The 14,836-nt window shown below is 47.9% G+C and overlaps 1 protein-coding gene across 4 annotated transcripts in view; it reads right to left on the bottom strand.

Annotated features, from left to right (window-relative positions):
- Positions 1-14,836, bottom strand: part of EPRS1 (glutamyl-prolyl-tRNA synthetase 1) — a 47,529-nt gene that overhangs the window by 16,147 nt on the left and 16,546 nt on the right. For 2 of the 4 annotated variants that reach the window (XM_079968408.1, XM_079968409.1), the window contains 7 exons: positions 13,336-13,446; positions 12,296-12,432; positions 11,385-11,592; positions 10,813-10,925; positions 2,677-2,794; positions 1,572-1,955; positions 332-565 (listed from right to left, as the gene is read on the bottom strand). In XM_079968408.1, the coding sequence (XP_079824534.1) occupies positions 332-565; positions 1,572-1,955; positions 2,677-2,794; positions 10,813-10,925; positions 11,385-11,592; positions 12,296-12,432; positions 13,336-13,446 (1,305 nt within the window). The remainder of the gene's footprint in view (positions 1-331; positions 566-1,571; positions 1,956-2,676; positions 2,795-10,812; positions 10,926-11,384; positions 11,593-12,295; positions 12,433-13,335; positions 13,447-14,836) is intronic. The other 2 variants (XM_079968410.1, XM_079968411.1) reach the window with 1 other exon arrangement.

Consider the following 14,836-nt stretch of genomic DNA (forward strand, 5'->3'; position numbering starts at 1 on the left):
ATGGAAAAGTTTAATGCAAAATTTTCCAATATGAAACTGAAGATTAAGTGGGCTAGTGCAAATGATAAAATGATCAATCTACAAATAAATTTAACTGTTAGCATTGATATCAAAGTTTTGTTCTGCTTGGACAAAAGAATCATCTGTCTTGCATGCAATAAGTGAAAATGGAGAGAAACCAAATATTGCGTAATACTTTGCAAAAGTAAAAATAAAAATACTGAAAAAAATAGAATACAATTTTCTAAATTTTGTGAATTGCTCAAGGACCTAATCATGCATCTTAAAAACATAATGTTCAGCACTCTTTCTGCCGTCATGACCATTATACCTTTGCTGCTTTCTCTGACTTAAGTCTACGAACCACTTCGCCCTGTTCTGCCACTTTGCTGTAAAGAGCTTTGCAGACTACTGGACAGAGGGGCATGGAAGAAGGAAGAGCAGAAGGAGCTGAACTAGGAAGCAAACTCTTTGCTGGGTTTCCAGGTTTGTATTCCTGGCCTGTCTTTTGCTTATATTCCGCTTTCAGAGCTAAAAGCACTTTCACAGCAGCATCTATCTGATCCTACAACAGGAAGCGAAAGAACAGTTAAAAAGAGAGAAAAAGACAGAAAAGCATGTAGCAAAGTAGATACGATAGTTAGGATGCACACGATTAAGTTGACAAAAAGAAAAAAATCAGTAAGAGGCTTATTAGAACCCATAAATCATCATATGCTCTTCACTTAATGAAGCTATTTGAATGTAACCAACAACTAAGGTTTTGCTTTGCATAGAGTGCTCCTTAACTGAAGTTTTATTTGTATTCTATGGGATGGATTCAGGTATGTAATAAGATGGGGTTCGTCAAACTGGGAAGGTAGCCCAGCTAGGAGAAGGGAGACTCTGATCCTAAACCTCTGCTGCCTTGCAGGGTATATCTGGGAGAAGAAAAGTCTAAGGAGTAAACCCTACACAAATCCAGAATGGAGTCCCTAAGACAGATGGATGGCACCTTGTATGCCTCCTTTCAGCAACTCCTGCAGCCAATCTGGTGCCAAATGTATTGCTCTGCTTTCCTTTGGATCACATTAGTGCGGCAGAGAGGGAAGTCGCAAGGTGAATACACCAGAGCAGGAGAAGGGGGATCGTTCTTTTCTGGCAAGCTGCAATGCTTGTGCAGACGGAATGTTCGTCATAGTGCAACACTGATCTCCACCCCGTCCAGAAAATTGGTGCAATATCCACTTTCACATAGTTCAGCAAAGATACCAGAGGGCCATTATTCTGGGGACATTAATGGAGGGGGCAGAATTAGTCACCACCACTTTTAATTAATATTTTATCTTTTGACACTTCTACCATAGATGGTTTTTTTAAAAAATCCATTTTCTCTCCTGCCAGACCTATGTTTATCATCCCCAACTTCTCCTGTTCTCTTAAGGTTAGTGGTAGTCCTGCCCAAGGAGTTATTCTTTGTCTATCTACTTTTATAAATAACAGAAAAGACAGATCTATCATCCACCTGATAAAAGGTTGCAACGATCACTTCTCAATTCCTTCTTATCCAGGCTTATTCTTCAAACACTAACCTTGGGCACTTTTTCTGCTTTTAGCTTTCGAACCACTTCCCCTTGCTCAGCTACTTTATCATAAAGAGACTTGCTGTCTAGATGGGTGGCACTGGCAGCCTCAGACTTGGAAGGCTGGGCCTGAACTGCAGCGACTGGAGGATTCCCAGGCTTGTAGTCTTGACCCGTCTTCTCCTTGTATTCTGCTTTCAAGGCTAGCAGCTGTTTCACGGCAGCGTCAACTTCTTCCTTTGCTGCTTTCTTTGATTTCAATTCACGAACTGCATCTCCTTGGGCAGACACCTTGCTGTAAAGAGCCAAGTGGTCTTCGACTGAAGCAGGGGCTGCAGCATGAGAAGCGTCAGCCACAAGTGGAGCAGATCGTCCTTTCGGTGCAGTACCAGCCTTGGGAAAAAAGAACAAATACATGTCTTTACAATGAATCAAACTGGATGAAAGAGAATTAAAACACTACTGGTGAAAAACTTGCTGTTTCAAGTAGAACCGCAGCAAAGTTGGTCAGGGCACTTCAATATGCAAAGACCTACTACAAATGTCTCTTTTATCCTCCACCCACCCAGAACAGGATAGCATCCAATGTTTGCAAAGGAGGAGAAGAACTGAAAATAAACTAAAATAAATCAACTTTGGTTAGCACAGGTGTTTCCCAAGTCTGATTACTAGTTCTGTGCTGTTTAAAACCTGGAACACTTTTATAGCAGTGTAGTTTGCCAAACACCTGACCATCTTCACTGCCCTCATCTGAACCCATCCCAATTTGTCTATATCCTTCTTCAAAGGCAAGGGTCAGCACTGGACACAGTACTCCAGATGAGGTGAGACCAGTACAGAATAAAGTGGAAGTGTTACTTCTTATGACTTGGCAACCATGGTTCTATTAAAGCAGCATAAAACTGAATCAGTCTTTTTGCAGTCAGGTAAGATTGCTGACTCATGTTCAGTTTCTGATGATGATGATTTATACGACAAGACTATAAACCTGGAGTTCTTTTTATATGTGCTGCTGTCAAGCCAGGTTTCCTCCATTCTACACCTGTTCTACAGTTATGCCAGGCATCCCAAACATCCTTCTGACGAACAATCAAAATACACTAGGTTTCCTTACCTCTTTCTTTGCCGTTTCTGCCTTGGTTTTCTCCTTAGATCCAGATGTTGGCATTTCTTTTGTATGTCCATCAGGGATATAAATCAAAATGCATGGGGCTTCTTTACAGCTGTATGGACTACAAAGATTACATCAATTGGTTTTTTCATGATTATCTCCCATTGATTGGCATAATATAGAAAATGTGAATACAACACTTCTGTCAGAGCCACCCTGGGTCCCAGCTCACAAGAGACCAAAGTCCAGTCCAAGTTATATACAAAAGGTTTTATTGAAGATCATTGTCGTGATTACATCCAAACTCCGTGGCTCCACATCTGTTACCCTTAGATGTTAGAAGTCCCCTCTGAGTCCGTCCCTCCCCTGCACCAATTTAAGAGGCTTGTGCTGCTCCACCTTTTCCTCTCCTTCCTTTTCCGCAGGGTCTTCCTGCCCCCCTGTGTTCCCTCTTTCCGGGACTCCCCAGAGGCTGAGTCTTCTCCTGCCTGCTGCCCCCTCCTTCGTGCTTTAGCACCAGGCTCCTCCCCAGAGCTCTCCCCACTTCCGCGCGCCTCCACATTTGAACTTGGCGCGCGTACGTTGCTCCTGACCTTCCTTTCAACAGCCACACTGCTCCCGGTACTGCTTTCCGCCCCTTCCGGCAGGACGTCTTGCCCCGATCTCCTTCCCCCCTCTGCTCCTTGTTCTGTTCCTCCCGACACACTGGTAACTCCACCCTCTTCACTCCGTTCCGGTGGAGAAGCAGGTCTCGATCTCCAACTCCCACTGGCGGTTCCCCCTACGTTCCCCTGCTCCTGACTGCTTCCCCCTTGGGCTCCCCTTGGCTTGACCAGGGGGGCTCCCTTTTGGGAATCCTCCGATTCACTGGACGGACTCATGGACCATCTCGGGTCATTGTCGTCCTCTTCCTCGTCAGGCTGGAATCCTTCTCCCTCACTCTCGGTCTCCTCCCTCCTCTGCGCCTCTCTCCCTGAACCCCTGACATCCATCCCCCCCTCGAAGCCCCCCCTTCCCCCCTCCCCCCCATCGGGTGCGGGTTGTGGGAACTGCAGCTCCTCGGAGGTAGATGCAGGATACAGTTCGGCTACGTCCATGACCTCTGCTGGCAGCTCGGTGTACGTGTGTTCGAATTCGGGTTCTTCACCCAAAATGTTCGCAGTTCCCTCTTCCATTGCTACTTCGTCTGGTGCTGCCGGCCAAGGCCCCTTCAGCCATTTCTTGCGCCAGGCTTCCTCTGGTTGCTCATCCCACCAATAAGAGGGCTCTGTGTCCACCCCCGAACACGATCCCCTGGGCGAGTTTGAGTTCGGCGTTCTTTCCTCGGCTGAAGAAAAGCCGTGGAAAGTGCTGCCTGAACATGTGGGGGTAAAGAGCCAGTCATCGAAGTACTCGGCTGGCATGGGTCTATGTGGGAAAAGGGCATGGAACTCGTCCTTTAAAAGAGGTTCGTCTAAAGCGTAGTCCGGCACCCACCCACTGGCACTGACTGGTGCACCCTCTCTGACTAGAAAGTATTCTATTCCCTCTTCCCCCCATCTCGAGTCCAGGATCTCTGTGACCTCGTTGAGTGGTTCGACCCTAGGCGATCCCTCCCTCCTAGGTGACTCTGTGCGTGGCTGCGGTATTGTTTCAGACTCCTGAAACCTGTGCGGGGCCTTGTAGGGAGTGAGCACCGACCTATGAAAAACCGGGTGGACTCTGGAACCTTCGGGGAGGGCCAGTCGAAAAGCCACGGGGTTGATCTTAGCCTCCACCTGGTATGGTCCTAGCTGCCTGTGCCCTAGCTTCTTCTTGGCCAACGACTTGGTTGGCATCGCCTGGGCCGCTAACCACACCCAGTCCCCCACCTGGATGTCCTCTCCCACTCTTCTGCCTTTGTCTGCCTGCACCTTATATGCTTGTTTGACTAGCTCCAAATGTCTCCGCAGCTCCTCGTGCACCTCTTGTAGTTCTGCAGCGAACTGGTCGGCCTCTTGCGGCTCCCCCTCTCTTGGTGCTACGAACCCCGGGAAGGTCCTGGGATGACGTCCATTGTTCGCGAAGAACGGCGTCACCCCCGTCGACGCATGCTTCGTGTTGTTGTAGGCAAACTCCGCCATCGGTAGGTAGTCCACCCAAGCTGTGGGTCGCTGATTTGCATAACATCTCAGGTACTGCTGCATGATCGCGTTGACCCTCTCGGCCTGGCCGTTGGTTTGTGGATGTCTTGCCGACGCTAGGTTGATCTTGACGCGCAGGATACCTAGGAGCTTCTGCCAAAAATTGGAAATAAACTGGCGCCCCCTGTCGGACAGGATGGCCCGCGGCAGCCCATGCGCCCGGAACACGTGGTCGATGAAGAGCTTGGCGGTCTGTTCCGCCGTCGCCACCTTCGCGCAGGGAATGAAGTGCGCCATCTTGGTGAACAAGTCCACCACCACCAGTACCGCCGTCTTGCCTCTGGAACTGGGCAGGTCAGTGACGAAGTCCAGCGCCACCCTCTCCCACGGTTGCTGTGGTGTTTCCAGTGGTTCCAGCAAGCCCGCCGGCTTCTGGTGTACTGGCTTGGACCTCTGACAAGTGTCACATCTGGCGACGTACTCCGCTACTTCTCCTCGCATCTGGGGCCACCAAAAGTCCCTGGCCACCAGTTCTATTGTCTTCTCCCTGCCGAAATGGCCCGCACTGGGAGCGTCGTGCAACTGCTGCAGAACCTTTGCTCGGAGCTCGTCGCTCGGCACGTAGAGGGCACCCTTGTGAGTTAACAGTCCGTCGCGTAACTGGAACTCATCGTCTCTCAGCGAACCCCGACGCAGCTCCTCTATTTTGGATTGTGCAAACTGATCTACCTGCAACGCGCGTCGCACTGCGTCCAGGTCGACAGCGATGGCAGCGCACGCCCACGCCTGCGGTGCAAAAATGTGCCTGGCTGCTATTGGCGCCGCTTCCTCAAGATATTGCGGTTTCCTGGAGAGCGCATCGGCTATAACGTTGGAGTCCCCTGGGACGTACTCTATCCTGAAGTCGAAATCCGCGAAGAACTCTGCCCAGCGCATGTGTCTTTGGCTCTGGAGTTTCGCCGTGCGCCAATACTCTAAATTCTTGTGATCCGTGCGGACCTGCACTGTGTGCTTGGCTCCAATGAGGAAATGTCGCCACGCTTTGAACGCTGCGTGAATGGCTAACAGCTCCCTGTCCCATATGGTGTAGTTTTGCTCCGCTTTGCTGAGCTTTCTGGAGTAAAAGGCACCGGGTCTCCAGTTTCCATGTGGATCTTCTTGCAGGAGTACGGCTCCAACCGCTCTGTCTGACGCGTCGGTCTCTACTCGTATGGGCTTGCCTGGATTCACGTGCAGCAGCTGCTGCTCGGAGGCGAAAAGGCTTTTAAGCTTCTGAAAAGAGCGCTCCGCCTGTTCCGTCCACACGAACCTCTTTTTCTTGGAACTGAGAGTGTCCGTGATCGCTGCCGTCTCCTTTGCAAAACCTCTGATGAATTTGCGGTAGAAGTTGGCGAAGCCGATGAATCTTTGGACTTCCTTCCGATTGCGAGGGCTCTTCCAGTCCAACACCGCGCGGACCTTGGCGCTGTCCATGGCCAGCCCCTTGTCGGACAGCTTGTAGCCTAGGAAATCCACGTCCGTCACATCAAACTGGCACTTCTCTAACTTGGCGTAGAGCTTGTTCTCCTGTAGTCTCTGCAGGACTTCCTTTACGTCCTTCTCATGGGCCTCCTCCGTTTCCGAAAAGATCAGGATGTCGTCGAGGAAACACACGCATTTCTTGTAGAGAAGTCCCGCTAGCACGTGATGCATAAATGCTTGAAAGACGTGAGATCCATTTTGGAGACCAAATGGCATCACTCTGTATTCGTACGTGCCCAGAGGCGTGAACATGGCCGTCTTCCACTCATCGCCCTCCCGGATGCGTATGAGGTTATACGCTCCACGCAGATCCAATTTGGTGAAGATCTTCCCCTTCCTTACGGTTGCCAGGAGATCATCTATCTTGGGCATGGGGAAGGCCTTGGGTTTGGTCTTACTGTTTATGAATCGATAGTCCACAATGAGTCTTTTTTGGGGCGTGTCCTTTTTCTTTACAAAGAAAACAGGACTGCCCCCCACCGCTTTCGATTCTCGGATGAATCCGCGCTTCAAATTGTGCTCTATGAACTCCCTGAGTTCTTGCATCTCGTCCTCAGACATGGAATACAGCTTTGCAGTCGGCAACTGCGCCCCTGGCACCAGGTCGATGGCACAATCATAAGGCCTGTGGGGCGGCAACTGGTCAGCTTCCTTCTCGCAGAAAACCTCCAGGAACCCCTCGTACTTGCGGGGTACTGCCTGCACCATGCCAAGTTGCAACTGCTGCTCCGCTCCCTCCTCCCGGCTGGACTGGATGCAATGTTGAGCACAGTACGATGAGCAAAAGGTGATCTGCCGTTGGTACCACGCTACAGCAGGACTGTGTCTCTCCAGCCAACTCATGCCTAATACTATAGGCGTGTCTGAAAGGCGGGTGACATTGAAGCTGATGACTTCTCGATGATTTCCAATCCTCATCACCATGGGAGGCGTCTGTTGCACAACTTGTCCTCCTAGCAATTTCCTGCCATCCACCGTGACTACGTTCAGAGGTGTTGTCGCTGGCAGAAGCGCTTTGCGATGCTGCTTGACAAAGTGCGTCCCCACAAAATCTGCGTTGCTCCCAGAATCAATCGTGATGGGGACTTCCAGGGTGGTTCCATTCGGCAACTGAAGTGTTGCAGTGAGCTGCACCGCTGGCTTGGGTGGTAAAGGGTCTGTGCGTTGCAAAAGCGCTGGGGACTGCTCTACAGATTCGCCTGGCTGAGCCCCAGCAGCTCTGCTTCCAGCCAGGCACTGTCGTTTCCCTGAGGTTGCTCTGCTTGCATCATTTCTGCTGCAACAGTTGCTAAAACTGCAGTGTGTTTCTGCAGCCTCTGGGGACACTCTTTCGCCATGTGCTGTGCACTGTCGCAAATGTAACACTTCCTGGTCCCTCTAGGAGGCTGTGCCTTTACTGCACCGGAAGCTGGGGCTCTGGCTGTTGCTTGAGCCTTAGCACCACCAAGTTCCATGGGCTCCTCCCCCTGCCTTCCCAGTGGCGAAGGATGTGACTGACTGAACTCCCTGGGGATGAAAGAAGACGTCCTCGCTGGTGGACGCACCTGACGTTCTTCCTCAGTGTGCCAAGGACGTCCCTCGTGCCTTATCCCAATCGCCAAAGCCCTCTGCACAAGCTCCTCCAGGGTCTGGGGTCTGTCTCCCCTGGCAAGTTCATCCTTAATGGGACCGCTGAGCCCCTCCCAGAACAAATCCCTCACAGGTGCACAATCCTTCTCCCAGCTTAGCGCAGTCAGTAAAGCAAAAAATCTGGAATGGTACTGACGCACAGTGACTTTGCCTTGCCGCAATCCAAAAATTTCCCTGCGTGCAAGATCCACATCTACAGTTGACTGGAAGCAGGCATCCATTGCTTTAATGAATTCATCTGCATCGCGGCGGGCAGGGCCATCTTCACGCCACAAATTGCGCAACCAGTCTCTGGCCGGCCCATGCAAGTGAGAAACAATAAACCCCACTTTCTCCTCCTCATCTTTAAAGTCATGACGAAGCAAGTGCAATGCATACAAAACGTCTGCTCTGAAACTGGGGTAGTGCTTCAGGTTCCCATCGAAGTGGGTGACTAGGCTGCCCCCCCTCCGTCCAAGTCCAATCCCTTCTGATCTGGACCCTGGGAACCCTTCCCTGCTTGCACGTTCCCACCTGGTTTGCAGGTCCTGGCAGCGCTTCTCCATTTCGTCATGCTTCTTCTGAGACGCAAGGACTGCAGCAGTGAGTTCGGAAACTGTAGTTCGTAGAGCTGTCAACTGCTCCTCCGCACTCATGGCTGTCACCGTTCGTGAGCTTTGCAAAAAAAAATTTTTGCGTTCTTCGGAGGGGACTTACTGTCAGAGCCACCCTGGGTCCCAGCTCACAAGAGACCAAAGTCCAGTCCAAGTTATATACAAAAGGTTTTATTGAAGATCATTGTCGTGATTACATCCAAACTCCGTGGCTCCACATCTGTTACCCTTAGATGTTAGAAGTCCCCTCTGAGTCCGTCCCTCCCCTGCACCAATTTAAGAGGCTTGTGCTGCTCCACCTTTTCCTCTCCTTCCTTTTCCGCAGGGTCTTCCTGCCCCCCTGTGTTCCCTCTTTCCGGGACTCCCCAGAGGCTGAGTCTTCTCCTGCCTGCTGCCCCCTCCTTCGTGCTTTAGCACCAGGCTCCTCCCCAGAGCTCTCCCCACTTCCGCGCGCCTCCACATTTGAACTTGGCGCGCGTACGTTGCTCCTGACCTTCCTTTCAACAGCCACACTGCTCCCGGTACTGCTTTCCGCCCCTTCCGGCAGGACGTCTTGCCCCGATCTCCTTCCCCCCTCTGCTCCTTGTTCTGTTCCTCCCGACACACTGGTAACTCCACCCTCTTCACTCCGTTCCGGTGGAGAAGCAGGTCTCGATCTCCAACTCCCACTGGCGGTTCCCCCTACGTTCCCCTGCTCCTGACTGCTTCCCCCTTGGGCTCCCCTTGGCTTGACCAGGGGGGCTCCCTTTTGGGAATCCTCCGATTCACTGGACGGACTCATGGACCATCTCGGGTCATTGTCGTCCTCTTCCTCGTCAGGCTGGAATCCTTCTCCCTCACTCTCGGTCTCCTCCCTCCTCTGCGCCTCTCTCCCTGAACCCCTGACAACTTCTAAAATACAAGCACCTAAATTCCAACGTGAGAGAGGGTTAAGCGTGAGCTCAATTTCCCTGCTACGTTAATGGGATATGTAACTTAGTCCTGTGCATATTTACCAGGCAAATCTCCCATGGTTCAGTGGGACTTACTCCCAGGTAAAGGTGTGCTACAGTGCATCGGTTAGATCTATGTACTTCTTTTCACACTGATTGTAATTTTATACATATCAAAAGAACATGTATTTGTATAAAAATAAATGCTCATATGAAAATTGTAAAAACAGTAATACCCCCAGCTGGACAAACTTGTAATTTATTTCAGCATCAATATCTGCTTACTGTTTGTAGTCTTGCTGCTCTCCTAATGGCATCAGTCTAGCAAAATAGTAACTAATCTGAGGCATCCCCAAAGCTTTTGAACCTCTGATAAAACAGGTTTCTTATTTACAGCATTTTTTCAGTTATCTGCCATTTCACAAAGGGCCAAGTGCCATGGGAAGCCAGTGTAAGAAGAGAAAATATGTGTCCATTGCCAAGGAAACCAGAATGATGCTCCTGTGCCCCAACCCAATTATGCTTAGTTGAGCAGCTGGGGCACAATGTGGATGAGATGTGAATCCTATTGAAACAAATGCAGTGCAGATGGCCAACCTCTGCATTCCAATGCCCTATTTTCAGTGGGATGCACCCCCAGATGCATATCCAAAGCATGCATCTCCATCCAGTCAGGCATAGCGATGAGTGCCGAGTGCTGGATCAGGCTGAAGAGTGGTGACTTTCAGCACAATATGATATGCCAGAGAGTAATGGCCTAGTTGCCTGAGGATAGCAGGATGCATTTCCTCGTTTTTTCCATGAAATGCCGACATATCAGGGGTTTGATGGCTGTCAACTGGTATGTGTGTTGGTGAAATGTGCAGAAGAATAGAAGGCAAACACCAAAAAAACCCCAACTATTTGTGGTGAAATGTCAAGCCTCATGAAAATTCAGTGCAGCAATAGAATTATGCTAAAATGGAGTTAGGAGTAGAATAATAATGAATAGATAAAACCTTTACATTTTGTTATCTGCATGGTTCAACAAATGGGGGGGGGGGGATATATAGCCTGATATTACAGAGAACAGGCTGCCTGCTGTTCAGTTTGTTCAAGAGGACACACAAGAGCTACACACACACTCTTTTCTAATCATTCTGTTCCAAAGGCACCCCTCTATTTACTTTTGTGAAATGCATTCGACAAGTCTCTAATTTTTTATCTACGTGGACTCCTGGCAAAACAGGAGCGTTTGGAATATGAGTATAAATATGGGAATTTGGGCTGTGAAACTCTGCAATGGCCATAACACACTTATCTAATGCTACGGCAGAGCATACCAAATGGATAAACGAAAGGAATGAGTTTCCAGTTGCTCACCTAATAGGCTCATATGGCTGATCACAAATATAAAAGCCTCTTCTCTGAATCTGTATTATATCTCCTTTTTTCAGATCTTTAAGGCAAGGATCACCTAACATCAATTCTTCTTGCTGTAAACAGGTTAAAAATCAAGTCAGCATTACATCCCATGAACAACATTGTACATGTGCTAAGAATTAGTGTAGTGGCATTGCAAGGGTGAGGCCAGCCCAGGAGGAAAGACACATCTTGCTGAATACTGAAAACCCCCAATTTACAATATGGCAACTCATTTGGAGAGCCAATATCTAAAAGGAAGAAAAGCAGGCATACAACCAATATTGTATAGTGGCTAGAGTGTCAGATTTTGATTAGGAAGACTTCAGCTCAAATATTGTCCCTACCACAAAGCTTACTGTGTGATTTTGAGGGCTATTCACAATCACCCAGCCTAAGCTAAATTGCAGGTTTACTGTGGTAGAAAAAAGTCCAGGGGAGTGGAGTGGGAGACCATATTTGAGCTCCTTGAAGTACGAGAGAAATTTTAAAAATGTAATAATAATATAAATAGGTGACATGTTGCAAGCTACCTTGCTATTTCTGTTGACATACTGCTTGAAATCTTCCTCTTTGCCCAGGACAGGTTTGGTGATCAAGTGTTCATAGTTGACACAGACAGTAGGGATGGAAGGAGCACGAGGAGTTTCTGCCAACCAGGTGATCTTAGCAGTTTTTTTGTAGTCCTTATTCTCCAAATTTAGTTTAGCATCAATGGATGTGATTTTCCCAGCGGCGTTCCTACACAGAAGCAGAACACACTGTAATTAAATAGTGCAAATAAATGACTGGTATAGTATCTAGGTTATATCAGTGGCATGCAGTTAACTTGATTTTCATAGAGAAGTTTAAATAAATAAATAAAATAAAACCACTCTGGGTGGCTTCCAACAAAGATTAAAAATACATTAAAATGTCACACATTAAAAACTTCCCTGAACAGGGCTGCCTTCAGATGTCTTCTAAACGTCAGGCAGTTGTTTATCTCTTTGGCATTTGATGGGAGGGCATTCCACAGGGCGGGCGCCACTACCGAAAAGGCCCTCTGCCTGGTTCCCTGTAGCTTTGCTTCTCGCAGTGAGGGAACCGCCAGAAGCCCTCAGAGCTGGACCTCTACCATCACATTCAACAGTCAAGCTACACTCGGCTGGATCTATTGTGAGATGTCACTTCAACTTATGCAATTTCTGCTTGCTGCCCCGCAGTTGCAGCTCCCTTGCAGCATGTCCTAACAATCCCTTGAACCCCCAAGAACAGCTTCTGGAAGTGCAGAAGGTTGCAATTGGGTGGGGGATACAGATAACGGAACTGTGCTTGCAGTGCTAACAGTCCCATCCATTACATACTTTTCTTCAATGTTTAAAAAGCCAGACCTCTTGTTCCCAATAAAATTCTCGACGATGGAATTCAACATCCCAGCTTGTTCCAAGATCCAGAAACTTACTTGTGTATTTTGGTGACGATTATGTTGCCCCAGTTAATAAATGTAACCATCTCTCCTTCTGTCAACGTCTCTGCATCTGCGCCTTCAATCAGCACTTTGGGACTGTACCATACAGGCTTCAAGCCAACCTCAGCATTCTGCATGTTAACGAGAAAGAAAAGAACTTACCCAGATGCTTGGTTAAGGCTGCAATCCTAACACGTGCCCAACAATAATCTCCACTTACTCACAGAACTTACTTCTGAGTAGACATGGTTAGGGTTGCACTGCAGGTTTTTGCTTTAGATTATAACACACCAATCCATCCTAGAATACACAAATGCTGAACTTTGCAGGAGAGTTTGCTATTAATCTGAATTCTTCTTTGGATTGAAATGAGATGGTTCAAACTATGAGCTGGTCCATCCTACATGCCTGGGGAGGGAGAACTGCTATGCTCAAGCCAGAAAGGCAAAAGATGTGAAGGGGGTAAAGGTAAAGGGACCCCTGACCATTAGGTCCAGTCGCGGACGACTCTGGGGTTGTGGCACTCATCTCGCTTTACTGACCGAGGGAGCCGGTATACAGCTTCCGGGTCATGTGGCCAGCATGACTAAGCTGCTTCTGGCGAACCAGAGCAGAGCACGGAAACGTGAAGGGGGTGCCCCTTCCTATTTCCCGCCTCTGCTGATAGGTCCCCCAGCTTCAGATCTGGCATAGTCTTCTCCCTGGTTTGGGGATGTGCCAGGGTGTATTAGACAGTTAAACTCCAGGGGCTCCCTCAACCTGCCTCAGCACATACATCCCAACTCTAAAATAAAAACTGTTTTCTCTCAAGATCTTTCCCAGAGTGCTAAAGAGCATATTATGTCACCTTGCACTCCCATTTTACTCTTTCATCAGCTCTGCCATCCATGAGCTAACTAATCTTACTTTTCCTTTGTTACATTTTGGGAGTGTGGAAGAATGGTTTCAAGCAAACTTGGGAATACTACACAAGTTCTCTGTTTTAACGATCTGCATTACAGTGTCTCTTAAAACAAAACAACTAACTAGCAAACCTTTGGATGCTTGGCGACTTCTTTCATCTCTTCTTGAGCTTCAGGAACGTTTACTGTGACTACTTCATTCTTCAGCAAAGCGGTGTAGCGAGGTGCCACAGGATCTATAACCTACATACCAAGAATAACCAAAAATAATCACATCTATTCAGTACGCCCAGAACAGATTTTTTTTTAAAAAAAAATCAGAATTATGTGAACTAAAAAGTGTATGCATCATTTAGGAATATTAACTGGTATTCTTTGTGTTACTGCATCTTTGGTCAATAAGAAAAGAGTAACTCAAAATCCACAAGAGTTACACACTCTCCTGGCCTTCCACACAAAAAACGGATACCTCTGGTTTAGAACTCATCTAAAACTTTACATATATAGTAGAGGGCAATAAATGTTATAGTTCTGGCCATAAAGCAAGTAAAAATCCTAGTAATCTCATACCTGTGTAGATTACAGGTAACTCTGAATGTTGGCTTAAGTCTTACAGGATAAGCCAATGTATGCATGCTAGAAAGCAAACCCTACTTGAGTTTCAATGCAGCTTATTTCTAAGTAAACGTGTGTAAGAGTGAAGCCTTAGTGTGCAATTATGCTGAACTCACGGGATCAGTTTTTAAAAGAACAATAGATTTCACCCTTAGTTATTATCAACACAGGACACAATTCCATAATTTCACTTTTTTTCCTGTGAATTTCTTCCGTGAAGTATGTTTTCCGGCATCACCGTTATTCAACAAAAGCCAGGAGCAGCCACATGGCCGGGCAGGGGGCATGGAGTCGCTCTCCCAAGAGCAGTATCACTACTGCTTACTAGGATGGTGCAGGAGAAAGTGGGTGGCATGACTGTGGTAAGGTAGGGACAGGGTGGGTGTGCCGACAGAGTCAATCTGGTACTCCCACCGGGGCTCCTGAGCAACCCTGGCCTCATTGTCACACTTCCGCATCAAGCTGCGGCAACACCTGTTGGGAAGGTGGCTCCATGCTCCCACACCCCACCGACTGCCCCTAACAACAGTGTTAGATCACTATAATAAGGCAACATCACAGCAATGAACTCAAGAATAGCTTCTCCTCTCTTGCATGACTGACAAAATAGTCTTCTACTCTATTCACAACTCAAACAGAACAGCCTCCAGGTATTTTTGCTTCTGCTTTTACTTCACTTGCTTCTTTATCAGTTTAGGCTTTTCAGTCTCTCTTACAAGGCCTTGCTACTTTGTACTAGCTGGAGGTGTTAAGGCTAGTAAAGGAATGGAGAAATGATGTACATACATACAAAACTAGCTCACCTGGGAGAGAAATCTGAGGGCAGTATTTATGTATTTATTTTTAGGTTACATGTGAAAACAGCGACTTCTAAGGAAATATCCTATATTCTGCTCTCCCAAATTCTAGAGTCATGAGTACAATAGTGTTGCAGGAGAAAATTAACTAAAACAGATTTTGTACCTGAAGTGAAACAACGTACACATTACTACTGATATGGATGCTAACTAGTTGGAAG

The sequence above is a fragment of the Podarcis cretensis genome (assembly GCF_951804945.1).
Source record: "Podarcis cretensis genome assembly, chromosome: 3".
Lineage (NCBI taxonomy): Eukaryota > Metazoa > Chordata > Lepidosauria > Squamata > Lacertidae > Podarcis > Podarcis cretensis.